The sequence below is a fragment of the Penicillium cataractarum genome, assembly GCF_028827025.1.
Source record: "Penicillium cataractarum strain IBT 29864 chromosome Unknown utg000009l, whole genome shotgun sequence".
NCBI lineage: Eukaryota > Fungi > Ascomycota > Eurotiomycetes > Eurotiales > Aspergillaceae > Penicillium > Penicillium cataractarum.
The window spans coordinates 1175206-1202968 of NW_026622745.1; the positions used below are offsets into that span (position 1 = coordinate 1175206).

The 27763-nt window shown below is 50.3% G+C and overlaps 14 protein-coding genes across 14 annotated transcripts; 8 read left to right on the plus strand and 6 right to left on the minus strand.

Moving 5' to 3' along the window:
• Positions 1–369: 369 nt before the first annotated feature.
• Positions 370–1515, plus strand: N7496_011028 (uncharacterized protein; the record flags this gene model as incomplete). Its single annotated transcript, XM_056703941.1, has 1 exon — positions 370–1515. One exon carries the CDS (start codon positions 370–372, stop codon positions 1513–1515), a length of 1146 nt encoding a protein of 381 aa, XP_056549901.1.
• Positions 1516–2011: 496 nt separating this feature from the next.
• Positions 2012–3304, minus strand: N7496_011029 (putative G-patch domain protein; the record flags this gene model as incomplete). The annotated part of the gene is made up of 2 exons (XM_056703942.1): positions 2012–3070; positions 3209–3304. The coding sequence occupies 2 exons, from the start codon at positions 3302–3304 to the stop codon at positions 2012–2014; spliced, it is 1155 nt and encodes a 384-aa protein (XP_056549902.1).
• A 539-nt stretch (positions 3305–3843) lies between these two features.
• Positions 3844–5588, plus strand: N7496_011030 (uncharacterized protein; the record flags this gene model as incomplete). The annotated part of the gene is made up of 3 exons (XM_056703943.1): positions 3844–4056; positions 4127–4486; positions 4548–5588. The coding sequence occupies 3 exons, from the start codon at positions 3844–3846 to the stop codon at positions 5586–5588; spliced, it is 1614 nt and encodes a 537-aa protein (XP_056549903.1).
• A 167-nt stretch (positions 5589–5755) lies between these two features.
• On the minus strand, positions 5756–6766 carry N7496_011031 (uncharacterized protein; the record flags this gene model as incomplete). The annotated part of the gene is made up of 1 exon (XM_056703944.1): positions 5756–6766. The coding sequence occupies one exon, from the start codon at positions 6764–6766 to the stop codon at positions 5756–5758; it is 1011 nt and encodes a 336-aa protein (XP_056549904.1).
• A 947-nt stretch (positions 6767–7713) lies between these two features.
• Positions 7714–9099, plus strand: N7496_011032 (M24 family metallopeptidase; the record flags this gene model as incomplete). Its single annotated transcript, XM_056703945.1, has 1 exon — positions 7714–9099. One exon carries the CDS (start codon positions 7714–7716, stop codon positions 9097–9099), a length of 1386 nt encoding a protein of 461 aa, XP_056549905.1.
• Positions 9100–9389: 290 nt separating this feature from the next.
• On the minus strand, positions 9390–10508 carry N7496_011033 (threonine aldolase family protein; the record flags this gene model as incomplete). The annotated part of the gene is made up of 1 exon (XM_056703946.1): positions 9390–10508. The coding sequence occupies one exon, from the start codon at positions 10506–10508 to the stop codon at positions 9390–9392; it is 1119 nt and encodes a 372-aa protein (XP_056549906.1).
• A 685-nt stretch (positions 10509–11193) lies between these two features.
• N7496_011034 (M20 family metallopeptidase) lies at positions 11194–12906 on the plus strand (the record flags this gene model as incomplete). The annotated part of the gene is made up of 1 exon (XM_056703947.1): positions 11194–12906. One exon carries the CDS (start codon positions 11194–11196, stop codon positions 12904–12906), a length of 1713 nt encoding a protein of 570 aa, XP_056549907.1.
• A 314-nt stretch (positions 12907–13220) lies between these two features.
• Positions 13221–15305, minus strand: N7496_011035 (uncharacterized protein; the record flags this gene model as incomplete). The annotated part of the gene is made up of 8 exons (XM_056703948.1): positions 13221–13929; positions 13983–14186; positions 14244–14326; positions 14379–14541; positions 14600–14705; positions 14759–14869; positions 14932–15039; positions 15098–15305. 8 exons carry the CDS (start codon positions 15303–15305, stop codon positions 13221–13223), a joined length of 1692 nt encoding a protein of 563 aa, XP_056549908.1.
• Positions 15306–16139: 834 nt separating this feature from the next.
• On the plus strand, positions 16140–16637 carry N7496_011036 (uncharacterized protein; the record flags this gene model as incomplete). Its single annotated transcript, XM_056703949.1, has 2 exons — positions 16140–16199; positions 16260–16637. The coding sequence occupies 2 exons, from the start codon at positions 16140–16142 to the stop codon at positions 16635–16637; spliced, it is 438 nt and encodes a 145-aa protein (XP_056549909.1).
• A 671-nt stretch (positions 16638–17308) lies between these two features.
• Positions 17309–19111, plus strand: N7496_011037 (Zn(II)2Cys6 transcription factor domain-containing protein; the record flags this gene model as incomplete). Its single annotated transcript, XM_056703950.1, has 6 exons — positions 17309–17540; positions 17597–17844; positions 17888–18587; positions 18643–18752; positions 18804–18903; positions 18957–19111. The coding sequence occupies 6 exons, from the start codon at positions 17309–17311 to the stop codon at positions 19109–19111; spliced, it is 1545 nt and encodes a 514-aa protein (XP_056549910.1).
• A 798-nt stretch (positions 19112–19909) lies between these two features.
• Positions 19910–20512, plus strand: N7496_011038 (GNAT family N-acetyltransferase; the record flags this gene model as incomplete). The annotated part of the gene is made up of 1 exon (XM_056703951.1): positions 19910–20512. The coding sequence occupies one exon, from the start codon at positions 19910–19912 to the stop codon at positions 20510–20512; it is 603 nt and encodes a 200-aa protein (XP_056549911.1).
• A 190-nt stretch (positions 20513–20702) lies between these two features.
• N7496_011039 (snoRNA-binding rRNA-processing protein NOP14) lies at positions 20703–23505 on the minus strand (the record flags this gene model as incomplete). Its single annotated transcript, XM_056703952.1, has 2 exons — positions 20703–23156; positions 23218–23505. The coding sequence occupies 2 exons, from the start codon at positions 23503–23505 to the stop codon at positions 20703–20705; spliced, it is 2742 nt and encodes a 913-aa protein (XP_056549912.1).
• Positions 23506–23659: 154 nt separating this feature from the next.
• Positions 23660–24931, plus strand: N7496_011040 (uncharacterized protein; the record flags this gene model as incomplete). Its single annotated transcript, XM_056703953.1, has 4 exons — positions 23660–23702; positions 23752–23871; positions 23923–24177; positions 24234–24931. The coding sequence occupies 4 exons, from the start codon at positions 23660–23662 to the stop codon at positions 24929–24931; spliced, it is 1116 nt and encodes a 371-aa protein (XP_056549913.1).
• A 278-nt stretch (positions 24932–25209) lies between these two features.
• On the minus strand, positions 25210–27683 carry N7496_011041 (uncharacterized protein; the record flags this gene model as incomplete). The annotated part of the gene is made up of 8 exons (XM_056703954.1): positions 25210–26188; positions 26240–26361; positions 26410–26683; positions 26739–26878; positions 26931–27165; positions 27221–27294; positions 27347–27559; positions 27624–27683. The coding sequence occupies 8 exons, from the start codon at positions 27681–27683 to the stop codon at positions 25210–25212; spliced, it is 2097 nt and encodes a 698-aa protein (XP_056549914.1).
• Positions 27684–27763: the final 80 nt, after the last annotated feature.

Sequence of the window (27763 nt, forward strand, 5' to 3'; positions counted from 1 at the left end):
GATTTTGCTAGGGACTTTTTACGGATGGGAAGTTGGAAAATGGAAAACAGAAAACTTGCTGTGGCCCCCCTCAAATTAAGATTACACCGGCCTTCATCTCGCTTTTTCTCGTGTCCTGCTTAATCTAACTAATTTCCCCTCTGATTATTTTCTAATCCTTTCCATCCATTATCTCTTCGTCTCCCTCCATCTCAACAACCAGAGATAAACCCCTACGCAGGACCCTATCGCCCCGAGATCGTCGCTAAACCAACGGTGGCGCAGATTCCAATCGGTGATAGCCACTATACCCACCACGTTACGCCCAGATCTATACTTTTGTCCACTGGTCCAGCTACGCCATCCCCCCCCCCCCCCCCCCGGCTTTTAATGGCGATTTTCGACTCGGAAAAACGCCCTCGAGGCCTGCGCGTTCCATCGCTGACGGCTATGAAAAATGGCACCTCCGCCACAAAATCCCAATTCTCCTTCCACAGCAAGAAATCCACCGATTCGCAACTGGACTCTTCGTCGACGCCCAGTTTGACCACGATAGTCCCTGCGTCGACTCCTGCACCACCACCAAAGACCAAGGCTATTCCGCCGCCGAATAAGGATCTCCCCCCGACTCCTAAGGAGGAATCACCGCAACCGGTCTCTGCTCAGGTGCCGCCGAGGTCTTCGTCAATGGTGCCTCCTCGTCGAGAAGTACTGCGCAAACCACCACCGGATGGGGTATCGCCAGTCGTTACTTCGCCAGTCGCTGCTTCGCCGGCTGCTGCTTCTCCTGTTGTTACTGCGTCCAAGACGGGGTTGCGACAAGCTTCGCAGAAATCGCAGCAGTCTCCCATTGCTGCAACACCGGCAGCTGTTTCGCCGCAAGCCCCACTACAGTCGCAATTGCAATCGCAATCGCAACCTCGACCGGCGCAATCGCAGCCTACATATACACAGCCGCAAGCGCAAGCGCAGGCCCGGCCGCAATATCATCAACAACAACCACCCATCACTCAATCCCTCCCGGTCTACCACTCCGTGCAAACCGGCGCACCACCTCCAGCCACAAACCAAGCATCCCGAGGCCCAGCACCCATTCCACAGACACAACCCCCCTACCAAACCCAAACCCAATCCCAAGCACAAGCACCACCACCAAACCCAACCGACACCCTCACCCCTCTAGAAGACTTCATCCCCACACCGGAAGGTGCCAGCACCCCTCTCGACCAAACCTCCAGCGACGAACAAGCCTCCTATTCCGACGACATCGAACCCATCGCGGCACCGCTAAGCAAAATCCACTATGCCTGTTTCCAGGAACATCGGAATATGCCCGTTGCGCAGAATACCTGGTGTCCCGTGCCGTGTATGACGTGTCAGAAGATGGATCGGGAGATTCGGCATCGGTGTGTGTTTTGTTGTTTGCGCGTTTGCGAGGGGTGTTATCTTGCGTTGCAGAGGTGTGGGAGGAGGTCTTTGGCGGAGTTGATGGGGCAGTTGAACGAGAGTGGGAGTGGGAATGGGAATGGGAATTGATTCGGTGGGAGTATGCTTTGATCTTTGATTTTCTTTTCTTTTCTTGCTGAGATATTTCCTGTTCTCTCTTTTACTTTTATTATGTTCTTTTTTTGATTCGTGTTTTCTGCATGAGGCGCAGTGCGCATGGGGTTGGGGATTGATGGTCGAGGCTGCGGTTAGGGCTTTGGGTAATTGATATTCATCAAGACCCGTCTATACCCTACGAAAGACCAGCAGGCCCGTTTATGTTTTGTGGAGGACTTTCAGTTTTTCTTTTCTATGATACCAGGGGGCTCTTTGTGTATAGTATGAGTTACATCAACATATCGATGTATGGATAATGTTTCTTCAGGATTGCAAGCGCAACCACCAACGCTAAATTCGATCAAGCAGTGCTCATGAAACATGTTGCGACAGTCAAATCACAAGCTTATCTATTGTCTATTCGTAATTTTGGATATCATAATACATTTTGAGAAGGGGATTGACTGCCCCCAACTCTCACAGCAGCAGCTCAATCATGATCCTCCTCCGTCAACCCCGGACAACCCTCCAGCTCATCATCCGTTTCATAGCGATGCTTGCACCAAAAGCAATAGCGGTACGTCTCCCGCAGATACATCACCAACCTGCGCAACCGCTCCGCCGGCTCAAGGGCATTAAAAGCATCCAACTCGGGATCCTCCTCTTCCACCTCCTGCTCCACAATCGCAGTATACGGTTCCCTCGTACCGAGTGCCTGCTGATCATCCCCATCCAGGGTAACATCCGTGTAGCCCGGTAATTTCGCCCGAGGAAAGAATGAAGATGGTAATGATGTTTGAAGGACGTGACGGGCTTGAATAGATCGTTCGCGTTCTTCGCGCTCGCGAACTAAACCACGGTAAAGAACATTAAGTTGAGCAGTCGGTTTGTAGTGCTTCTTTTTCGTCGCGCCCGCCTTGCGAGATTCGTCCTGCGAATTGGCCCGGTCGGGTATGTCGTCTTCGTCGCTGTCAATCACGTCACCAGCCGTAGACTGCGTTCGTGTCTTTGGTGTCTCGTCTTCGCGAACGTCCCCCTCCCCCTTATCTCCAGGTCCAGCTTGAGATGCATTCTCAGCCTCATTCTCCGCCTCGGCATCCAACCGCTCCGCAACTTTCTGCGCAGCTCGAACGTGCGCCTCGGCGCGTCGAGTCTCTCGTTCCTCGCGCACCCGATCTCGATAATCTCCCTCGTCCTGTTTAATCTTCTTAGTTGCCTCTGCCGCCTCCTCCCGGATTTTCCGCTTCTTTTCACTGTCCAGGCCAATTCCGCCTCGGCCCTCTTTGAAAATGAGATTCAATGGTTCTGCGCGGGCGGTGGCCGGACGATGTGTTGAAGACGGGTCGGACCCTGTCGTCGTCGATGCCGTCGAGGGACCGGGAGGATCACGTTTACCGAGTGATTCACCGGGTTTGAAGCCTAGTTTGGCCATCATCTGGAAACCCTTGTTGGCTGGGTCCAGGGTGCTTTTTGCAAGGGCTTCATCGCGGCGGGCGGCTTCTTGGGCGGCGCGTTCGGCTTTGGAGGGGACTCGACCACGGGCTTCGGCCTGTGAAGAAAGAAAAAGAAAAGAGAGAGTCAGTTATCGGTGAGGTTTAAGTGGCCCCAGGCCCCGCTGCAAGGGCTGGAGCTTTGATCGGGGAAGAACAAAAGAACAGGGAGGTGAGAGGTGGTTGGGGAAGTTTACCTCTCGCTGTTCACGACGTTTACGTTGAGTGAAGGTCTCTTTTTGAGTGGGCTCTTCAATGATCATGGACATATAGTCCTCCTCCTCGTCGGACATTGCGGCGATGCAGAGGAATGATTCCGGATGAGTTAAGCTGATATCTTTTTTTTTGCGGGGAAAGTCCAGAGCTGAAAAAAGTGGAGCCGAGCCGCAACCAGCCACTGAACCCAGTTGGAGCCACTATTGTTCACACTATTGAGACCAAAACAAATTGCTTGTTGATGGATACTTGGACCTTCGAATTACCGCGCAAGGGAGGGCATGTTTTGGTCGAGTCCTCCCTTTGTGTTCTTCGGACTGTTCGGGCCTTCTCTGTCGATATCTCTTTTGAGTCACTTCACAGGCTTCTTCCACCGACAAACCAACCATTTCACCATCAGCCTATTCATGCGACCGAGTCTAACTCGCTTCAGTAACGGATCGCTCTGTTTCCGGATTCTGGCACCACAAGGCTCTACAGATACAAGCAGCCTGAAGTAACCCTGTCCTGCACCTCGGCTCTACTTTTGAGCCCCGGGGCCCCCAAGTCCCTCTTTCATAAAGACTGTGATGGGATGGGTCTCCAGACCCTCCTCTCGAGTTCAACATGGTCGGATATGGCGAACTTTTACATCTTCTTCCTGCTTTCCTTAGCTGCTGCCAACTCTCCGGTCGTTGATCTGGGATATACGAGCTATGAGGGTCGCTCACTTGACGGTGGTGTCTCGCAGTGGCTTGGGATGCGCTTCGCTGCACCTCCGGTGGATGACTTGCGTTTTGCTGCACCCCAGGACCCCCTCTCGCAAACTGGGGCTCAACAGGCAACCCAGGTATGACCTTTTCCCCTTTATTATCACATCTTTATACTTTCTGGTGCTCTATAACTAACTCTTTGCCTAGCATGGGGCAGCCTGCATTCCCGTCGCCGACAGTCTAAACACTGCTGTCCCATCTGGTACCTCGGAAGACTGCCTCTTCTTAGATATTTACGCCCCCACAGAGGCGTTCACGTCGAAGAAGAAACTACCAGTGTACTTCTTCATCCAAGGTGGAGGCTTCGCTTCTCTTTCAAATCAGAATTATAATGGCACAGGCTTAATCCAGGCTTCGGGCTTTAATATCATCGTTGTCACCTTCAATTACCGTGTGGGGCCCTACGGCTTTCTCGCCGGTGATGAAGTCGAGACGGGAGCCAGCCTGAATAATGGTCTAAAGGATCAGATCAAGGCTCTCGAGTGGGTGCAAAAATATATTAGCAAGGTAGATACTAATATCTCACCTCTTACCTTTTTGTCTGAACTGTACTGACTGACATCTATAGTTCGGGGGTGACCCTGACCACGTTGTCATCGGCGGTGACAGCGCCGGTGGTGCGTCTGTAACTCTCTTGCTCTCTGCATATGGCGGACGCAATGATAATCTATTCATCGGGGCTGCTGCCGAGTCCCAAAGCTTTGCGAACATGCTCAACGTCTCCGAAAGTCAATTCGCATACGACAAACTAGCCAATCGTACAGGCTGCATCACGAGCACCGACTCTCTCACCTGTCTACGCAATCTAGACATCAGTGCCCTACAAGCACAAAACGTTCGCACCCCTTACCCAGGAGCACCAGGAAACCCATTGTACCTTTACGGTCCAACCGTCGATGAAGACCTCGTGCAAGACCACACATTGAAACTCTTCCACGAAGGCAAATTCATCAAAGTCCCCGTGATATTCGGCGACGACACAAACGAAGGCACAATCTTCGTCCCCAAAAGTACCGCCAGCGTCGTCGATGCAGACAACTTCCTCAAAGACCAATTCCCGACCATCACCCAAGCTCAACTATCCGAGATAAATAGTATGTATCTCACCGAGGACCAAACACGCGAGTTCCCAAATGCCCAGCCATACTGGCGTCCCGCTAGCAACGCCTACGGGGAGCTCCGCTACATTTGTCCCGGCATCGACATGTCCTCCGTTTACGCCGCAGCCAACATACCCAGCTGGAACTACCACTACGCCGTGTTAGATCCCTGGTCTGAAGGCAACGGCACGGGAGTGTCACACACGGTCGAGGTCAACGCCATTTGGGGACCACAGTATGTGAGCGGGGTCCCGCCGGACTCGTACTGGAATATCAATGCCAATATTATACCTGTGATGCAGGGGTATTGGACGAGTTTTGTGAGATCGTTGGATCCGAATACACATCGGTATGCGGGGAGTCCGGAGTGGAAGACTTGGGGGAAGGGGGATGATGCTTTTCAGAGAATTTTCATTCGCACGAATGAGACTCGTATGGAGAGTGTGCCACAGGCGCAGCGGGATCGATGTGACTATTTGATTGGAATTGGTGAGAGTTTGAGGCAGTAGCTGATGATTGATCTGGCAGTATTTGTGAATGATTGATGTTGACATCGGATTCAGTTTGGTATATGGATTTTATAGTACATAGGAAAGCATTTCTTTCCGTCTTGATATCTTATTGCCTTGTTTCGTTACTTGTTCATTCCTGACGCTCACTCTTTGCCTCCACCGTATCACGCCTGATATTCAGGAGGCGGCGCTGAAGCAGTCGGGGCCACAGACGATGACGGGCCCTTAGTATTCGCGTTCGCATGATTCCGCAATAGCATTCTGATCTTCGGATCCCCCGTCGCACTCGCGGGAGGATACCCATTCGAGTCTTTCGCATCAATGATAGCGCCATGGTCAAGAATAAGCTGAATCAACTCCATATTCTTCGAAGTAACCGCCTTATGAAGCGCCCTATACCCATAACTACCCTTCATCTCAAGATCCACACCATGATTCAAGAACATCCGAACCATCTCGATATTCTTCATCTCAATAGCCCGATGAAAAAGCAACGTCTTCTGACCATTCCTCGACTTCACCAACTCCGGATAATGACTCAGAAACACCTCGACGCACCGTTCATGACCCTTTTCCACGGCGAATGCAAACGGCGTGTCCCCCGCGTAATCCTTCGAATCAACCGGCAAACTAGGACCAGTAATTTTCTCCCACAACGTCCGATTCAACCCCTTATCATGCTTCAGCAAGACATCGCAGACATCATGATACCCTTTCCTAGCCGCTGAATGCAGGGGCGTATCAAAATCCGGCTCGCCAAACGTCGTCGCACCACAATCCAGAAGATTCTGCGCAATCTCCGCATGACCGAGGATCGCGGCGACAGCAACAGGCTCCCATCGTCCATTCTCCTTGAACCTACACGTCGAAGGATCACATTCAAGCAGTAACCGGACAATCTGCTTATGTCCGCCCCTAATAGCAAGGTGGAGCGGAATCGCATCATGACCATTCTGAATCCTAGGCGATGCATTCTTCTCCAGCAGAAGACGGGCGATATGCCAATGCCCCTTTTTCGCTGCGTTATGCAGAGCCGAGTTTCCAATCTCGTCTACCGTATTCGGATCTGCTCCGCCTTCGAGCAGTTTCGTGACGAGGTCAAGTCGGCCATTATCGGCTGCGACGATGATATTTTCGACGGGCTCGTCTTGGTTGTCCTTTGAGGCTTCGGCCATAGTGGTAGATATTTGGGTTGATGTTGATTTTAGAAGGGTGGGTTGGGGGCGGCTTTCTCTTTCATATCTTGCGATATCCTGGTCTGTTTTAGCGCGCCAAGGGGACTAAGCCTCGTTTTGGTACGACTAAGCGAATTACCCCATCCCGGTACGCCTTGCGCCTCGCCCTGCCAAGACGGATCTTATCGTGATGAATGAGTCATGGGATTTGGCCGACGCTAGAGTGGATGTGGATTGCCGGGCGAAGAGGCTGAAAAGGTTGGTGAAAGTCGCGGGTAAAAGGTGATTTACCCCCACGTCCAACCGAAAATCAAATAATCGTTGGCCGATCGCGGATAGAAGCTAATCAGATCGACGGTTTGCTGGAATAGCTTGGAGTCTCTAGAGAATCATTGACTGAAGAAATTCCACGAAGTCGCAGTCGCATTCTCCTGGGACAGATTGTAAATCATGCTTAATGCGCACGAGTATTTCTCGCAAAGTCATCGCATCGCATCCATCTTTACTCGGTCAACGGAGAAGAAAAGCCAGTTAGACTGACCTTTTGCATGGATGGAATAATTATTCTGGCGCGATCTTCAAGTCATACCTCGGTGCATGATAGCTAAGTGTAGCGATGAGGATCAAGTTCCTGAATCTAGATATAAGATTGTGTTTCCCTCGGAAAGTTCTTTGTCTATCAATCGATACAGTACTTTGTGTTTTAGCTTTAGCCCCGCCGAGGGGCGTTTCCCACATGGCAGGGCGGCCGTTATGCATGACCTCGTGGGACGCGCGGAGCAAGACTCCTAATTCGGAAGGGCGGACTATCTTCCCATGACGGTCAACATGTTCTACCATGAGGGGTAGCAGCTTGGATATAAGAATGGACATGCTCTTGTGCTCCTAGAACAAACAAAAAACCTCAAAAACTACGCGTTCTCTTTCTCGCTTGTCTCATATCCAAAATGGCATCAATCAAGAAAGCCCAGCCTTTCAAAAAGGCCCTCTATTTTTCAGAAGCCGAGTTCAAAGAGCGTCAACAGCGAGCTCTAGACCTCATGGAGCGAGAGAATCTCGATGGATTTCTCATGACAAAACAAGAGTCTCTCTATTACTTGACCGGCTTCGATACCTTCGGCTATGTCTTTTTCCAAGCCATGTACTTCCACAAGGATGGCTCCATGCGATTGATCACTCGAATTCCGGACTTGCGCCAAGCCCTCTACACTTCCATTCTGGAACAGAAGGATATCCTTATTCGATCCGACGACGCTGGCAGCAACCCTGTGTCCTTGGTACCCGTGGTCCTGAAACAATTTGGAATCAACTCGTCATCCAAGCGAATTGGTTACGAACCTGACTCGTGTTCCTTGACACATCGTCTCGGAAAGGCACTGGAAGAAGCTGTGGAGGGTCTTTGCACACTAGTCGATCACAGCGATCTGTTTACGCGGGAGCTTCGAATTCTCAAGTCGGAAGCTGAAATGCGCAAGGTTCGAAAGGCTGCTTATCTAGCCGACTTTGCCCTAATCCGTACCCTCAAGCTGGCCAAGCCTGGAGCCTACGAAGGCGACCTGTGGCGGGAGATTGTCGGCACGGTCTACGAGGGCGGTGGTGACGATCCCGCCAACGAGAATATTCTTGTCTCGGGCAACAAGGCCGTCCTCACCCGGTACTCGACCGGAAAGGATAAGATTGATCGACAACTCACCCTCGAGCATGCTGCAGCTTACAAGCACTACCATGCATGTCTAATGCGTACGATCCCCATTGGGGGTATCACCAAGCTAGCCCGAGAAATGCACCGAGTCAACATCCTTCAAATGGAGGCAGCCATGGCAGCCCTGAAACCAGGTCGAGAAATCGGCGACGTGTTCGAGGCTTACGCCCGCGTTGCAGACGAGAATGGCTTCCGAGACCAACGCTTCAACAGTTGTGGCTACAGCTTAGGTGCAACCTTCTCGCCTACCTGGATGGATTTCCCTATGTTTGTGCGGGGCCAGAATGTCGTCGCGCGGCAGGGCATGGTGTTTTTCATCCATATTATCCTGATGGATAAAGCCACTGATACTGCTAGCTCGATTGGTCAGACTGTGGAAGTCACTCGGGATGGGTGTGTTGCGTTGTCCAAGCTTCCTTTCTGTCTTACCCGGAGACAAACTATTGCTGCTTGGAAGAAGATCAGAAAGGAGGATTATGGGTTCAGTACTGAGGAGGTTGATGATGGGGAGAATCTGCGGGATGTTGAGCTTAGTGATGGGGATGTCGATGAGGAGGACTTTGATGTTGAATACGATTTCAGTGACTATAAGCCCGCGGCTGCACTGGGCGACCCCACACAGAGTGCTTAAGTATGTCAGTCAATCAGCTAATTGATGTAAGTTCGGTCTTTCTCGTTCGCTAGCTTATAAATATCACGTTTCTTCTAATCTTCCGTTTAAATATTACATGTTAGGATCATTCGTTCTATGACAGTACGTAACTTTACCACTTCTGTATATAATTGGCTTGATTGGTGGAACACATTGAAAGAAAAGGCCAACTTTACAAATTTTCAGAATGAAGCAAGATTTCTGTCTATCTCAGCACTGACTATATCGGTGAACCCCTGCATGAGACATGAACCAGAGAGATCTGCTACCTAGCTGTATTCATTCATCTTCGAGGTGCTTCCATACCCCCCAGGCGGAACCTTGGAGACATAGTCTGGTGGCAAGGCTTTAGTCAATCTCACTGTCTCAGCAATAGCAGCCTTGAGGTTCTCAATCGCCTCGTCACTGATTTGATGATGCAGAGCAATCCGCTCATCCATAAGCTTCACATTGAGCCTTCCGCACTGCTCCAGCAAAATGCCCATATCCACGTTTGACTTCTTGGCATCGATGAAAAAGAAATTCGTATCAACCGGGATTTGAGGCACAACGCCCAACTCGGCCAGATCCTTCTCCAATTTCTTGGCCTTCTCGTGCGTCTCTTTCATGGTAGGCCAGACCTCCTCTAGGGCCACCAGGGCTGGAGCTGTTAAAACCCCGGCCTGTCGAATGCCACCACCTAGCTGCTTCCTGAGCCATCTGGCTCGCTTTATGTTGGATGTGGTGCTGGCAAGGACTCCACCAACCGGTGCGCCGAGTCCCTTTGAGACACACATCGACACGGTGTCAAAATGCTGGCAGTAATCGGCCAAAGAGTACCCAGTAGCCGCAGAGGCATTCCACAAGCGAGCCCCGTCACAATGAACCTTGATATCATGCGCATGCGCAAATTCAGAGATCTTTTTTATCTCCTCCATGGGAGTCACGACTCCACCTATGGTCACCTCGAGGCTAATAACCTTTGTCGGCGCCGTATGAATATCTTCTCCCAGAACGGCCCACTTCTTGACATCCTCCAATGTCAAGTATACACCATTGGACGGGTGTACAGGCGTCACCATGGCTTGAGACAGCACTGCCAGGCCAGATCCTTCCTCGGCGTAGACGTGTGCGCGATAGTCGCAAAGCACTGAGTGAGGAGGTTGGTTGAGATGAACGCGGACTCCGATCTGATTGCCCATCGTTCCAGAGAGCATGAACAGAGCATCTTCCATTCCGGTCAATCGAGCGATTTCGCTTTGGAATTTCGTCGTGATGGGGTCTTCCTGATACACGTCATCTCCGAACGATGCGGTCGCCATAGCGGCTAACATGGATGGTGTTGGTGTGGTGAATGTGTCGCTGCGAAATTCATTGGCGGCTGGTGATGCCTTTGGGCTTAACATCATGGCGGCTGATGGTGGTAACTTGAGGTTCACAGGTATATACGTAGAAATTCGTCCTTGGACAGGTATAATACTCAGTAAATGTCAACCCCAAAAGCGAGGAGATAGAACTCGGGCGCCATTATAACAATAACTTCTGCGAGCTCGGCGGATAAATAGTATTGATTCAATCAGATCATTGCATGTGCCACGGAAAAACAAAGAGGCTCTCCGTGAGCGTGCGCTATCCCGGAGATCCCACAATGAGGGGTACAATCATGTCTTCTAGGGACGATTGTCATTGAATGGATCAAATTCCCTATTTGGTCTACTGGGCGGAGTAAGATACCTTCTGAGTTAATTACGCGCGGTAAGATGCTGTAATAGGCAATAAAGTCGATCCCAATCTATCCGCGCTAAGAATGTTACATCGACATGCGAAATTAACTTCCTTTCCCCGCAACCTCGAAACCTGTTATCGGGATTCCTGATTCGATATACCTGCTATGTTACGAGAATAAGGACGACCTTAGCGATACGAAGGCGCATCAATAGATATGCGGCCAAAAAAGGAGTTTGACAATACATCTAGTTGTAGATTCTAGACCGTACGACGAAATATATTGTAGACAAAGTCCCGCATGATCCCGCCCTATCATGCGTCCACCTCACCCATACTTTTACCTCCAACTTATCAACACTTATAGCAATGACGGAACCCGTTGATAAACGGCGAGATAAGAACTCAAAAAGCCCTTGGGTTCTACATGGTGCACTTGTGATTGGCCTAGTTTCAGCATTAATCGCAATCTACAACATTCCCATCCAATTTTCTAGCTCACCCGAGCTGGACAACTACGGCCTTGGAACAGAGTCCGGAATATGCCCGCAAGTGCCAAAGCTATCTCCAAGGAACAAGCAAGTCGAGCAGTATATTCGTGAAAAAGTTGACTCCGAGGAGTACCACCGAAAAATTATCAACAAGCTGTCCGGGATTATTCGCATCCCATCCGAGAGCTATGACGACTTAGGACCAATCGGCGAAGACGATAGATGGAATATATTCTTCCAAGTGGAGGGCTACATCAAAGCCAGCTATCCCACAGTATTTGCGAATGTGAAGCTGGATCACGCCAACACGCACGGCTTAATCTTGACATGGGAAGGCAGTGTTCCACCGTCAGAGGCTAAGCCAATTCTCATGCTCGCCCATCAAGACGTCGTACCGGTGCTTGCAGAGAACGTCAAGGATTGGACTTACCCACCCTATGACGGCCACTACGATGGTGAGATTATTTGGGGCCGTGGAGCCACCGACGACAAAGGATACTTGATATCCATCATTGAAAGCGTGGACCTATTGATCAAAAGCGGCTACAAACCGAAACGAACGGTCATCCTGGCATTTGGCTGCGACGAAGAGATTAGTGGCGAGAATTGCGGAAGACCTATCTCGGATTTTCTTCGCAGGCAATATGGGGATGATGGGATTTACTTGATCATGGACGAGGGCTCCACTGGTATCCAGAGGGAATTCGACCAGTCCTTTGCAATGGTTAGCGTCGCTGAAAAGGGCTACTTGGACGTCGGGATCAATGTCTCGTCGACAGGTGGCCATGCGAGTAATCCGCCTGATCACAATGTCATTGGTATTCTATCTGAAATCGTGGTTGCAATTGAAAGCAACCCATTTTCAGGCAAGGTCACTCCGAAGAATCCAATGTTTCGCTTCCTTGAGTGTGGCGCCATTCATGCTCCCGAGTCGAGCTTCCCGAAGGCGGTTCGTCGCAAGCTGAACAAGGTTGCGCAAAACGACATTATGGGCCAGGAGCAACTTGCCCATTCACTGGATGATATGAGATATTTCTTCCAGACAAGCCAGTCTGTTGGAAAGATCAACGGCGGTGTGAAGATCAACGCCATCCCCGAAACGGCGTCTACGTTGATAAACCTGCGTCTCGCTGTTGAAACTTCTATTGCTCAAGTCGAAGAGCACTACGAATCTCTTGTCCATAAAATTGCACGAAAACACGGAATGGCTTTTGCAGGATTCCATTCACCTTGCAATCCCGCAGAGAAACGGAAAATATGCATGTTTGGAGTTGACGCCTTAGAGCCAGCTCCCGTTTCTCCCGTTGATGCCGAACCTTACCGCATCTTGTCTGGCACCATCAAGAATGTCCTCAAGCCACTTGGCTCGGATGATCAGCTTATCGTCACACCATACTTGATGCCAGCCAACACCGACACAAAATTCTTTTGGGCTTTGACCAAGAACATCTTTAGATTCACCCCTGTGAATCTGGTGGAAAACCTCAATCGGGCCCATACGACTGATGAATTTATTCGAGCAGAGGAGTTCGTACGGGAGCCTCTCTTTTTCGCTACTTTGATTTTGAATGCCGATGATGTGGTGGATTAGTGAAGTTGTGGAGCATCGACTGCATCTCTTTGCGTTCATAGTTTAGAAAAGCGGAATAAACAGTTGGGGCATTGCCACTAACTGCTTTACTTCAATATTATCATAGTACATAATATTTCGTCTACTGCGTAAAAATTTCAGATTTGTTGATACTCTTGTTGATAACCAACTTACGGACTTTCGGCGGACGCACTTTTGGCACATCAAAAGATTCAGCTCGGTTGGATAACATAATTCCACTAATTGTATAGAGAAGAACATGTAACAACAGAGACACCACCCTAATAAAATGCGTCCCATGAATAGAAACCAGATTACTCGAACCAGCTGTTGAAAAAAGCCGAAACCTTGCCTCTCTTGGGCGGCTCATACAACGCCTCATAAAGGTCAATCTGAGCCTTGATGCCTCCGAGCTGAAGATCCGCCTCTCCCGGTCGAACATAGCGTGTCCGCTTGATGAGCTTCCAAAACACATACGCCACGATGAAAAAACCGATCATCAGGTAAGACGTAAAGAATTTGGTGATGTCCCAATGGCCATTAATAAACACGGTGTACCCAAGGATCAAGGCCACAACGAAGGTCATCACTGCGGCATAGTACGCTGCATAAGGCTGGAAGTATCCCCGATATGGCAGAGTCTTCCGGTCGATACCCTGTCGTTTAAGAGCCGCGTAGAAATGAAGGTATGTCACGACTGTGGCGAAATAGTTGATCATGTATGATGCAGTGCAGATTCCTACCAGCCAGTTGAGGACGGTGGCGGATGTATTGCCAAGCTGTAGCAAGGAGAGGAGGCAGAATGCAAGTGCTGCGATGGTCGAGTAGACCGGAATACCGAATCTGTTGCACTTGGCAAAGATCGCAGGTGCCTTGCCGTCTGCTGCTAGGCCGTGAAGTGTGCGAATAGAGGAATAAACAACGTTGTTTCCACAGGAAAGAACGGATGTCATGATTAGAGCGTTGACCAATGAGGGAAGACCCTTGATTCCAAATTTGACCATTGAAATGACGTAAGGAGAGCTATAGTATTTGTCAGTTGTGTATTCAAAGTTGTGATAGGATGGGTGGCTCACGCGGCTCCAGTGCCACCCTCGGTGCCATCAATATATTTCAGTAAAAGGGAGTCATTGTAAGGGATAACAATTCCGACACAAAGAGCGCCGCCAAGGAAGAAAAGGAGGAGACGCCAGACAAAAGAGGAGAATGCGCGATGCATCAATTTACGCGGATTCTCTGCTTCGCCGGCTGTCATGGAGATGAACTCGGGACCAACCATACTGCAGCATAAGGTTAGGCGTAATTAAGGGAAGGCGGGTCATGCAGCGGATACTGACGTGAAGGAGCCTTGAATAATGCAGGAAACAAATCCTAGGAAGCGTCCGGTGTTTCCAGGAGCGAGGTACTCAACAAATGCGCCCTTAAAGCATAGTCATTAGCAAAATACGTTTAAAGTGTCGACTTCAACTTACAGGATTCTTCCAATACGTAAATCCATAATCCCAGTGCTCTGGATTTCCGCCAACCATGGTGACGAACGTGTAGCAAATCAGTCCTAGCATGAGGAAAACCTTGAAGATAGCCAAATAAAACTCAGCAGTTCCGAAATACCGGACCGCAAGCCCGTTTAAACCTCTGCAACGCCCAATTCAGTTCATTTGTAATTCGACTGTGATTGAGGGGGCTGACGTACGCATATATCACCAAGCAAATGAAGACAACCGCAACCACCGGGACCTTGTCAGTCCAGTATGTAAGAAGAACATTGATTGCCGTAATTTCATATGGAATGGCGAAGGCTTAATTCAGTCAGGCAGGAGAAATATTGGTTGTCTCAAGAACTAGCACTTACCCATGAGGAAGAAGTAGTTCCAGCCCATAGCAAAGCCCCAGGCATCATCCACCCAGAATCCACCCAGGCGGATAAAAGGGGAGGCAATCGGGAGATATGTGACCATTTCAGCTACATTAAGAGACCTGATAAGTATACACTGTGCAAAGAACAAATGGAACAGAAGAACTCACCGAAGCATTGATTAACACACCAGATAACGGTTCCATAGACAACAAAGCCTAAGAAAAGACCTGCCGGTCCACCCTTTGGCAGACTTGCGCCCATCTGTACAAACAAAGCTATAAAACAACATTAGCCAATTCTTCAGTTCTTTTTCAATAAATAAGGCTCACTAACATGTTCCAATAGCGCCACCCACCGCCAACAACTGAATTTCCTTTCCACCTAGTTTCCGTTGAAGATGCTCCGAACCAGCGGAGATGAGCTCAGAAGTCAAAGCCTCCTCGCTGTCGTGCTTGTCATGCATGCTTTGACCGAGGCTCTTCGTTCTCCCGAGGGTGTCTTTGCGCTCAACCCCCTCCGGAGGGTGTGTGGGGGGCTCCATGATGGTTGTAGCACTTGAACACGAAGATCAATAAAGATAAATCTAAGGAAATGAGATTAACGAGATGGCGAAGAGCCTGATATTTGTTAAGGATCGAAAATTGAATCGAAATGGTGGCGTTATTAACTCCATTAACGAGCGTAGGAGCAAGTTTCCTGATACGGTCTTTCTCCTCCATCGCGAAGATCCCCGCACTTTGGGCCCGAGCGTGGCGGCGCCACCACCACCACAATACGGGATGTCAGATAGGGTCAGATATCGTATTTGGGGTATTGGTTTTCGCGCGGGAAACATGCGTACCGGGATTCTGGTTCATGGGTCGTGGTTCATGATTCATGGCTTATGTAGAGGGCGGGGGTCGACCCGACTTCTCTTTGCCGTTTGTTTTAAGGGGACACCAGTGGCCCAATGTGACGATAGGACTGTTAGAGTATTATCTTTCATTCTAATATATTCCCGATTCTCCACTCCTTCCGAATACGAGGCTTTGCCCAATGGCTCAACAGTCCCCTGCCCGGTCAAGGGCATCGCTCTCCAAACAACTGGCCAATTTCACCAATTCCACAGCTGGACTGGACTTGACCCTTCGCCTCTTCCACAGTCTAGCCCTTATCGGTACAGAAATTGGGCTTGATGATGTAACTGTCTTGAGATGCTCAGTTGCAGCATCGCAGATAGGCCTGGGTAAGCTCACCATAGTCTCTTCGGTGATGTTCCAGTACTAAATTACCACCAGGAAGGCGCTATCTCCGCTTGTTCTGCTTTCTCGATTGCTTCCACAATGTTCAAGACCTTCTAGCTGCAGGGCATCCGGTACGGAATAGGACAGCGATGATGGACCTTGTCGAGTCAAGCTGTTTGGGGATGTATCTCGCTCTGGAGGGCATGACCATGGTGAGCAGCACCAACCCCAACTCGTCTACAATTATAGTACAGTGTTGACATGAAGCACAGCTACATGACATGGATGTGTTCTTGGTTTCGTGGTACACTCCCATTTTGCTCGAAGCCTACAAGTTCTGGTTCTATGCCATCTGTGTTGCGATTGCTAGGACCGTTGCTAATCTCCTCCTTGGCCCGGCCCTTTCAAGTGCTCAAGACGGCTCCGCCGATAAGAAAGAAAAAGAGAAGGGAGCTGTTAACTCCACATCCTCGAATTTGGTACCATCAACTGTATCTCTCTTGAACCGGCTTGTGATTGACAGTTTGGACTTGACCATTCCCGGGTCTTTACTTGGATGGATCCCCATGAGCGAAATTGGTGTTGCAATCGCCATGCTCACAAGTACCATACTCGTCTGGCCAAGTGCTTGGGTAAAAGCGCAAACGTGAACCGTGCTTTTCAAGCGAAATGGAAGGAAATATGGGCGGGGTTCGTCAGCCTTGAGCGAGATGGCATTAGAGACTATCGATCGGAATGACCCCTGAATGACCAGGCCTTCTATCGAAAGAATTGTTTGAGTATAAAAGGTTCATCCACAAATCCTGTGCTTTAGCGTTTATGGTGTACCTGGTAATATAGTTTTCGGTGTTGTCCTTCGCGACAAAGAAAGGCTGACGCCCCTTTCGCCTCATGGGAGCCAGACGGGCGCCAGAGGCTGAAAGAATGTGGAAGGTGGACCGGACCAGTGGTTCTGGTGTGGGGTAAATGCACCCCGCATTACTGACTTCGTGGTCTGATAAGAATCACAAGATAACATCAGCCTATCAGCCTTGAGAATTGTATCTTGTAGCCTGGAGATAAGCCGTAGAGATTACGGACTAAAATAGCCCCTGAGTATTAGAATCCTTTTTGACATTTGAATGATCAAGCATAAGATATTCGACCGTTGCGGCTCAAGCAATACCAGCCAACCTGTACCTGGTCATAGCTGTTTGGCTGCAGCCAAATGCGGGGGTCTGCTACCTCGGATAATGAATCAAATTGACTGGTTACTCAACCTATCCAACTGTTTCGCCACTTGGATGACCTCCTCCTACAAGTGACCATCAAACGCTGCGATATGCGCGTGACAAAGGGCTGTGCTCGTTGTCGCCATCGTCATGCTCGCTGTGTGGTTCCTGCCGGTGCTTCATCCTGCTCTCGCTGCACCCGCCTAGATCGACCCTGTCATCTCGAGCCGCGCTTTCATTTTAAGCCAGTGAGCTATATATACCAGCAGTGCGATAATGCGCCGGCCCGCTTCGACCTCGTTTGGGACGAAGAGCAGGTCTGGGTCGGGGTCTCACGGCCAGGTAAGTACCTCCTCGGTGGGATGATAAGCTTTCCTAGTAACAATAAGATGCGACAGTGACCTTCGTACGCGAGACGGACAACTTCAGACGTGAACCCTCCGAGCCGAACGATAACGACCGGGTCCTTGAGCAATCATATTCGCCGCCAGACGATAGCCAACTGATACTCCCAGAAGTGGTGGAATCCATTCCAACCGATACCCTTTCGAACGACTCTCCAAGTCAAGGGTCAAATGATGCCTCGACACCGACTCCACGAGAAGCATACTTGATCCGCTCCTATATCCAAAAGATCGCAGCCGTGGTGAGTCTTCTAGCGTCAACGGGTATAAAGCGTGAGCTAACAGCATCAGGCGGATATATGTGACCCCCAATCCCACTTTAGCACAGAAGTCCCACGCCGAGCACTAGACGAACCGATGCTCCTCAAAGCTCTCTTAGCACTTGCCGCCCGACACGACGCCATACTAACAGATCACAGCGACTGTGAAGCGTCATCTTTCCACGGAGAATGCCTACAACTTCTCATCGTCGCCCTAAACCAACCAGAAGAAACCTACGATGATAACCTCCTCATCACCGTAGTCGTACTCCGTTTCTACGAAGAACTCGAACGGGTAACAGACCGAAAATGCCACCTCCTCGGATCCAACCGCCTCCTCAATCTCATGTCTCGGTCTGCGTCGTCGGGGGGATTAGCCGAGGCAGTGAGTTGGCAATTCCTACGTCAGGCTATTTACTCTTCTATAGCACAGTATGAACCGATACAGTTGGATTTGCGCAATTATGAGCGTTCGTCGGTCTTTCATCGTGATGATGATGCGGCTCTCGCGAATGCTATTATATTTTTCTGTGCGCGCATTGTTCAGCTATGTTGTGCTGTGCCTGGGTATGCGATTGATCGGAAGGATTGGCGACAATTGGCAGATTGTGTGCAGGAGTGGCATTGTAATAAGCCGAGGAGTTGGCAGCCACTGCGATATCAACCTCCCAATTTGTCTGCGGATCAGCCATTTCCTGAATTATGGATCATGTCGCCTCCTGCTGGTTAGTTTTTCATGCACTATGTGATTCGACGAAAAGCTAATGAATTATTTTCCAGTGGTCGGTTTGCAATATTACCACGCATCACGAATATTCCTCACATTATCGGACGCACCGTCGCAGCGAATGACAGACTATGAAATGTCACGAGCCCGACTGATCGCAGAGGTATGTTCCAGCCACCTTTCTGATATCTTTCATCGCTAATATCCTAGATAGACCACGGTTGCCAACCATCTTGTAATGGCCATCGGACTGTCATTATCAAATGAAAGCGTTCAGAACAGCTACTTTATTGCCTCTCATTTGCTCCAACGCTGTAAGTCTGTCTCTTTACCCTCCAAATGCATGGGCCTTTCTGACATTAGGTAGTTGGATATTGTCTACGGCAGCCAGCTGAACAGCGAGGAGCACTGCGATTTTTGTCTCGCGTAGAGAAGAACCTTGGGTGGCGTACCTCGTGGATGGGGCGAGAATTAGAGCAACAGTGGGAAGAGCGGGCTGTCTTGAACACCGAGGTTAATTGAGAGCTTTCCTTTTCGACGGTGATTGACGTGGTGCTCAATATAACGAAGAAGCCAGGAACAGAGGCCGAACAACTAATACAGAGTAACTTGATATACGGTTGATGTAGATGGCGAAATCACGAAGCGCTGCTTCCTCCAAAGGAAAGATCGAGACACACCAAATCTCGTATCATCAGAGAAAGAACCGTCCCCTCCATGAATCGAACCCTCGACCTTCGCGTTCCCTATATACTTCATCAAAATGCTGCATCCCTGTCCCACGATGCCGAAGGTCATACCCTCCGGGACTGCACCCTCTAAACAATCTCCCTCTACACTACCATAATACCTTTAAATTATCTTATTTTAGATCTAGAATAGTAAATATAAAAGAAAGCTATCTATGAAGTCAACAAAAATAAAAAGAAGAAATTGGCGAGCGAGGGGGATTAGCTCGCTCGCCCACTCTCCCCCTTAGGGTGTGCCCGGTCATCCATGGAGCGATGCTCGACATCGGATACCAGTCAACATATTTTCCCCTCAATTTTTCCTTCACAGGGGCACACCCTTGGCCAACCAGGTGGCGTAAACCTGGCTGACCAACTAGGCCATGAGGGGGGAGATTACCTGGAAGAACTGGAAGTTGGTGATGACCCTTGTTTTTGATACTGACTTACCCTTTTGGTGCTTATTCCCCCCAATCCCATTATAGTAAGCAGTAACCCCTCACCATCGCTGTCCACATCTTCCGCAGAACATCCACGAAGGAAATCATTTACACCCAGACTTGTCAACCATTAATCTCAGCCGATCTCCATAATGCAAGATACAGTCGTTGGTCTAGCAGAAGCCACACACCTCCCATCCATAGGCACCCTCCACGCCCGCGCCTACCATCCAACCCGAGAATGGCACCGCAGGATATTCCCCGCATCCATCGCACCCTGGTGGGAAAAGAAATACGCCCTAGACATTGCAGATCCAAATTGCTACGTTCTCAAGATCTCATCCACCGACTCTCGAACTACAGTTCTAGGCCTCCTCTCCCTACGCAAATACGAAGCCGATCAAAAAGGTGCTGGACGATGGACATCTTGTCTTCCCCCGCCCGAGGTTGATAGGCAAGCGTATGACGCCATGCTCAGTTCTATGATAGAGTGTCGTGAGAGATTCATGTTGGGCCGTGTCCATCTTTGTATTGATCATTTTGGAGTGGATCATGGGTATCAGGGACGTGGGATGGGGAAGATGCTCATGGGGAGGGCGTGTGAGATTGCGGATGCAGAGAGACTGGATGTTTTTGTGCAGGCTAATGAGTTTGCCGAGTCGTTTTATGGGAATTTTGGGTTTGAGACGCAGGAGAAGGTTGTGATTCCTCCTGATGGCGTTACACAGTGCTTTCTTATTCGGCGGGCTAGGTAAGGACTAGAAGGCATCTATGTAGATACTGGTTCAGGAAATGAAAAGGAAACGATCAACAAGATTTGGATAGACATCTACTTTTAATTCCCAACCATGCACCAGCCCCGGAAAGAAACGGGCAAAATAATAAATATGTACAAATCCAACAAGATGTGCGCAAGACATGACCATAAAGAGTAGATCAACAAGATTACCGCTTGCCTTGACGTCCCCTCTTCTCTCGCTCGTACTCGTTGGCCGCACGACCCTCCTCGCTCTGAATCTCCGCAATAAGTCTCTTGTACTTCTTCTCGTACTCGGCATCGCGCTCCTTCTTCTCCCGCAACTTCTCGCGAGCAACGAAGCTGGCATCCTTCCGCAGCTCGCGCATAGCACCCTTCTTCTCGCGCTTGTACTCGGCCTTGAGGCGGTTGGCCTCGGCACGCTCGCGATCGGGATCGTAGTGTTTGTCTGGGTTGAAGTTCTCCTCGAACTTGGGAATGGCAGATTTGATGGCCAGAGGACGGTGGTTGTGGAGAAGGAGAGGGCGGCGGGCAAGCTGGGCGCGGGCGAGATGAGCATCGATCTTATCCAGGGTGGACTGCAGAGGGTCTCGGGCAGCTGCAAAGACCTTGTTCTTGAAGGATTGGCGGAGGTGATTCAGAACAGTGCGGACGGGGTTAAAGATCTCGATAAAGGCGGACTTTTCGGCCCACAAATCCGAAGCAGTGTCGAGGAGGGAGACAAAGGTGGTGACCAGAGAGATCTTGAGATCTTCTTCGGCCTGGGAGTCGGAAGGTGTGGCCTGGATATCACGGAAATGCAGTTTGCGCGGGGTAACCTTCTTGGATGGCGCAAGCATAACTGATTCCTGGGACTTTCGGAAGGGGAAAGACAGCTTCTTAGCGGACAGCTCAGTAGGAGCCAGATTGCAAAGGGCATTGAGGATATAGTTGATGAACTCTGGCATGTATCGCTTAGCAATAGCCTGATACTGCAGACATAAGCTCGTGGCAAAAGCACCAGTCACAAAGTCGGAAGTGGTGTTAAGCGAGCACTGGCCCAGGAACCGAGCAATGCAGAGATGTGCGGGAGTGGTAACAGAGTGGAAGTGGTCAGATGTTGGGAAGACCGTAGAAACGCCAGTCAGCACAACGAGATCACCGGGAAGAAGGTTGAGCGGGCGGTCCTCTGAGATCTCGCGGAGACGAGCACGGAAAGCCATGGCCACATTGATAGGATGAGTCTTGGCCAGAGAGTGAACGTGACGAAGAATGTTCTCGATGATGGCGAAAGAAGGTTCCTCGGCCTCATTAGCCATGTAAGAGACATGCTCGACAAGGATCTCGGCGAATCTGCCCAGCTTAGCCTTGTTGTCGGCATGAAGACGGGGGTGATGCAAGGCACGAATGCGCTGGATGACAGTCGGCAGATCCTGGGTTGGCACGTCCTTGGTGATCTCAAGGAACTCTTCGTGGTTACCTGGGCAAGGATAGGTGAACGCCAGTTTACCATCGGCAGTCTGGTTGACTTGCACTGCTGTTGATGCAGCAGCACTGCTTGCTGTGGGTAACGTCATTCCGTTGATAAGCTCGTCTTCCTCCTCTGATTCCTCGCCTTCACCCTCGGACGAGATCTCTTCCTCTTCGATGTCACTTCTATCCAAAGACAGACTGACGTTTGACCGTGTCTCGACTAGGTCGTCGTCAATAACAAAGTCATCTTCATCCTCCACAGCGAGCTCGGGCCGGGGCTCATATGAATTCGTGTGAAGACCAAAAGCAGCCGCATCGTCGACTTCAGACTCCTCCTCATCTTCATCACCTTGGAAGAAAGAGTCTTTGTCGCTTTCTACTTCCTCGTCGTCGCTGAGCTCCTCACCGCGCATTCTGCGCAATCGGTCTTCCTCCAACTTCTTCAACCGCTTGGCTTCTTCCTCTACCTTCTCCTCCTCGGTCTTGGTGCGGTCGGTGGGTTTAGACCGCTTATCGAAGGTCAATTGTTTGAGACGTTGGTCGTATTCCTTCTCGGTATCCTTGCCTTCCGGCACTTGAAGCATGGCTGCGCGCTCGGGGTTCATAGTGTCGAGATCTTGCTTGGCTGGCTCCGGCTTCGCTGGGGCCTTCATGCCGCGCAAGGCCTCGAAGAGATCGGGCAGCTCTTGGTCCAATTCCTCTCGAAGATCATCATCATCCTCCTTGGCCTTCTGTCGCTCAGCCTTATGGAACTTGGACTTGGCAATAACTTCCTTCATGACTTCGGCCTTGGACTTCTTGCGTTCCGGTTGGTCCTCGCCATCTTCTCCGAAATCAATGAAATCCTCTGCGTCTTCATCGTCCTCGCCAAAGCGCTTCCGTTTCCGCGAAGCCTCCTCGTCAGACTCGGCCCCATCCAAATCACCAGCCAAATCACCGCCATCGAAATCGTCCACGGTCGTACCATCCAGAGTCAAAGACTGACCCATGTGTGTCAGTTGGAATTCCTCTTCATCCTCCTCAAGGTTGAACATGGATTCCTTGCGCATCTTCTTCTGGCTTTCTCTCGCGAATCGTTCGGCGGCTCGTTCTTCGGGGGTCATGGTTGGATCATTTTCACCGAAACGGCGATCAACGAGACCACCGACTTTGTTACGGCTGTTCATTTCCTGCAGAAGAGTTGCGCGGCGCTAATAGAGAAAGTATGTTAGAAGATATGGTTGTATATCATCCTGATAGTAACAAGCTCACCCTCTCTTCGCCCAATGACTTCGTCACACCGGGGCGGCGCCCAGTAGCCTTTTTAGAATTATCATCGCGAGTAGTCGCCTCAAATTTGCTCCTGGTCGCAGTTGGCCTGATCTCAAAGGGGTTGAACCGGTCCCGAATTGCTTGCAATGCGGCATTGCGCTGGTTGCGATTCTGCGCAGCTACACCAGTCTTTGCATTTTGGCGTTTCTGCTTCTTGGACTGCTGAGGACCAACGACTCCACTTTCCCTAAGTGAAGCCTTAAGTTGCTTCAACTGCGAAGGCGGCATTGTGGTTGTGATAAGCTGTGCACTGAGCGGAGTTTTTTTCGCTGATGCGAACCCCAACTCTACCGATCAGAAAAAAAATACCTTCACCGCCTTCGGGGATCGCGATTCTGCCAACACCTCTCCGCATCTCCAACATCCACGAAACCCACCCATCATGGCTCCTTTCTCAGGAGATCGCGTGCTATGGGTTTGCCTTGGTAAGAGAGCCTTAATACCATCTCATAGAATGGAACTTATTCGTCTCAGGTGTTTCGCTCGTCTTCGCAGTGCGTGGCATTATCTCGGATCTACAACAAGTCGTTGATCTGACCGAGATCAAACATGCTGAGAAGGAGGACAAGATCATCAGCGAAGGAACTGAGGAGTGTATGTATTTATTTCCAGGGCTTTCAATATCTCCCGCTAATATCTGTCCAGTCCTGAAGCTAGACACCCTCCTTAGGCTCTCCGAGTGCACCAGCTACGAGCTTCGATCTGCGTACGAACAACTCTCCCCTAGCACTAGTTACACAATCATTGTTACTAATGATACCAGAGCCTTGCGCATTATCTCGCAGCGATCAACCAAGGGAGATACACGTACCTTGCTACTGGAGGACCTGCGATCTTTTAGCAAGAAACGACAAGGCAAAGCACTGACGGCCCTCCACTTCCTGGTCACAAATCGAGCTCGTATGCAAACCTCCTCATCACCCAACGAAAGCCCCATCCTAACTGATAGTGTTTAGTATCCCGGACCTCAGTCTGCGCCTACCTCCACGACATCGAGACATTCACTGCCCTGGTAGATTGTCTCTGCAACTTCCTCAGGGAACACACCGAAGAGATATCGACCACCAAGTCGCCCATCCTGCCCAAGACCCGGCCCCTTGGAGAACTGAAGGCTCTACAAATACTGAACGTACTCCTGCCAGGCAATGTTCACAACGCGCTCGAAGCGGGGATAATTAGTCGGTGGTTGAACAAGTATCCGTTTCCCTGTGCCGCGGAGGATAGTCCCTCGCGACGGGAGGATGTGGTGCTTCTCATGAAAGCTTGGTGGACTGATGATGTGGTCATGAGTTCTATTTTCGACACATTGAGCAATGATGCAGAGGCTAGCAAACAACTTCGTACCCATGGTCTGATGGGCAGCATCATCGCAGAGCATGACGATGATGATCAAGACCATGATGAGCGTGACGATGACCATCAAGGCTACGACGACGACGATGACGACGACGGTGATGGAGTCTACACGGATGGAGACGTGCGCATGGTGAATGGCGAAGACACCGCTGGCCCAGACTTCGGAGCTGTCCCACTAAGGCAGCGCAACCAAGATCAGGCACGGCGACGGATGCGCCGAGAAGCCATGGCTATCAGTGATGGAGGCCGGCCCTGGGCACGCGAGAATATTATCCAGCGCCAGCTTCAGGACGACTAATTTGCCTCCATGCCTCCCTTTCTGTGCCAACGCAGTACCGAAGAGCAAGCACTGCCGCAGAGAAGCCATGGTTCTTAGTGAGGAAGGCCCAACTCCGGGCATGAGGGCATCGTCCGGTGGCCCAGTCCCTGGGCCACCGGTCTGGCGTGAATTTCCTCTTTTTTTTCTTTTGATACTCGACTACATGAGCATGATACCCATACCCTAATACGGGAATACGAATTAACGGAATACCACAGTTGCAATGATATTGTAGGAATTGTTGTAATTAATCTTAGTTAAAGCCCCATCCATGCGGATTTGGCGAGATGGTCCGTCTTCTTCCGACTGTTCTTGACCATGCCAAAGGATTTCAGGTCAGACAACGCCCCATAGAACAAGGACATGATCATACGATCATCGAACGTATTGCCTTGGTCACTCTCAAACACTGCGTAGAAAGCCTGCCACAGGTCATGGATGTTGACCAAAGCCCCAGATTCGAGATAGAGCTGATAGAGAATTGCAGTAGCAGGCTGTTTGGCGGAAATTCTGGCGCCGCTTGGATCAGTCGAGGAGATAAGGTAGTCGAACGGATTTGCCAGGGCCCGTTCCAGCGCAAATCTTGGTCGGGGCGTAAATGTTTCTTTCATAGGGTTGCGCAGATCGAACAAGAAAGCTTCATGCATGAACAGCTCCTGTGGCTGGATCAAGGTTTCTGTGAGATACTCTTGCAATACACCGACCAGTCGATCGACGATTCTAGTGTACTCGATGTCTTGCTCAGATAGGTTTGCCTTGCCTTTGCTGAGTAGAATTCTTTGCTGAACGACGGTGGTTTTCACCACGGAGCTGTTGATGTTGTATTCACTGCGCAGGGGTGCGGAGTCTGTGTTCGCGTCAACCAGGGCGGCGAAATCCGTTCGGATTTCATCGAGAGCTAGCTCGGGAGGAAGAGTCTTGGGCAATGATTCGAGCAGGGGGCCCAGCTTTCCAGAGTCGAAAGTTCTCACGGTAGCTAGCATGTCGTCAACCACCTGAGACTCGTTCAACTCGCCAGAAAGAGCGCGGACGGAAAGATCGGAAACATTGGTCTTCTTTGCGCTTTGCGTGTGCTGGAGACAGCCATGGATGGCAACAACAGCATGGAATATTTGTTGCATGCTCTGCTGGCCAGCACTGATATGATTGAGCGCTTCTTGAAGCAGATATTCGTCGTTTTCCAGCAAGTTCCGAACGTCGTCGGGTGAACCAGCCTCTAGTAGATCCTCACAAAACCTATCATGGTGTTAGGATAGGACTGAGATCGGCCGGAAAAAGAGATCTTACATGCGGAACGATGGCAGGTTCCTGATGGCCTCACAGAGCCGTGGTTGAGAAAGTGTAGCTGGTGCTGGGCTTCCCAAAAGTACTGATAGGGGATTGGAAAAGAAATGTGACATGTATGCATACTAAATATGGTCAGCGACTGAGTCGAGGGAAATATCCGGGATTATTACCTTCACCATGCGACTAAAAGCCTCCGGTGTTTGGAAATAGTCATGTGTCTTCTCCAAGAGAGTGCTGGTAACATTCCGGCCTAGCCAGAGTTTTCCATGCGGATCGGCCTGGAGCGATTCGTAGATGCGGTCGACACAATTTCCTGCTTCTTGGACTTCGAAATGCTTCCCTTGTAACAGAGAGACGCATGCACGAGGTAAGCGGCCTTCGAAAAGTTCCACGGAGGTCGATATGCCGAGGAGCACTGTGAATGGGATGCGATCAAGCCAGGACCTAGCATTGCATTAGTGTAAAGTTCGATCAGCTGAACAAAAACTAGAGCACATACTTGAAGAGTGATAGAAGGTCCATTAATAGGCCCGGGTCGAATGCTTCGCTGTCTCGAAGTGCGAGTACCAGCTTTTTCGTGCCTTTTCTTTGGACGTAGTCGTTAAGCAGGTCCAGATCATATCCGAGCAAGCGAGGGCCCTGGGTAGAAAGTCAGTCGAAGTCCGCGAAAGAAATTACGGCAGGAACATACAGCTCGGTCCGTCAGGAACTTCTGGTATCCATCATTTCCCTCTGTATTTGTGATCGCAGCCCGAATGATGTTCTTTAGGGATGTCTTCAAGTTGGGGGCATCGCCGGACTCGAGTACCACGACACCACCTTCGCCACTGGTTGATAGTTGATCATTGAGGCGAGAAAGCAATCTTGTCAGGGAGGAGACGTTCGATCCGACGGTCACCAGACCTGTAGGAATACATCCGTTGCAACTAAGAGTCGTAGTTAGATCACATCCTCGTGGTGCTTCATCGGGGGAGAGCGTACGTTTCAGGCGAATTGTCTCTCACGAAGGAGAGCACATCGGCCAAGACTCCAGCGTCAACATCTTCAAGGATAGCCTATCCATATCCCATTAGCTTCACCTTAGAGACCGAGGCGAACAGTTCGTACCTGAATCTTATCCTCCTGCGTTGACCAAAGCTGTTTATAGGTTTCGAATCGCAATTGCGCGGACTCGGCATTCTCTTCTCCGTTCAACAAGGGCACAAAACACTGAACATCGGATTTCGTGCCTCGATTATCGGTAGAGGAGACTTTGCGTCGTTTCGAGGGTCGCTCGCCGGTAGCTTTCCCAGGTTTTGCGGGCTGGTAGATGTACACACCCTTGAATGAGTTAGCAAGTCGGTATTTTCTCTTCCAGACATATCTAAATCAAGAGACTACATACCTGGTTCTGCGCCCTGTCCCTGGACAAGTCCAGGGCATCCTCAAGACCTTCAGGATCCATTGCTGGTTGCAATTGACAAAGTCGCGTCGAGGGCGGATGACTTCACGCTCGGAGGCGGAAAGGCGCTAAACCCGAAGGGG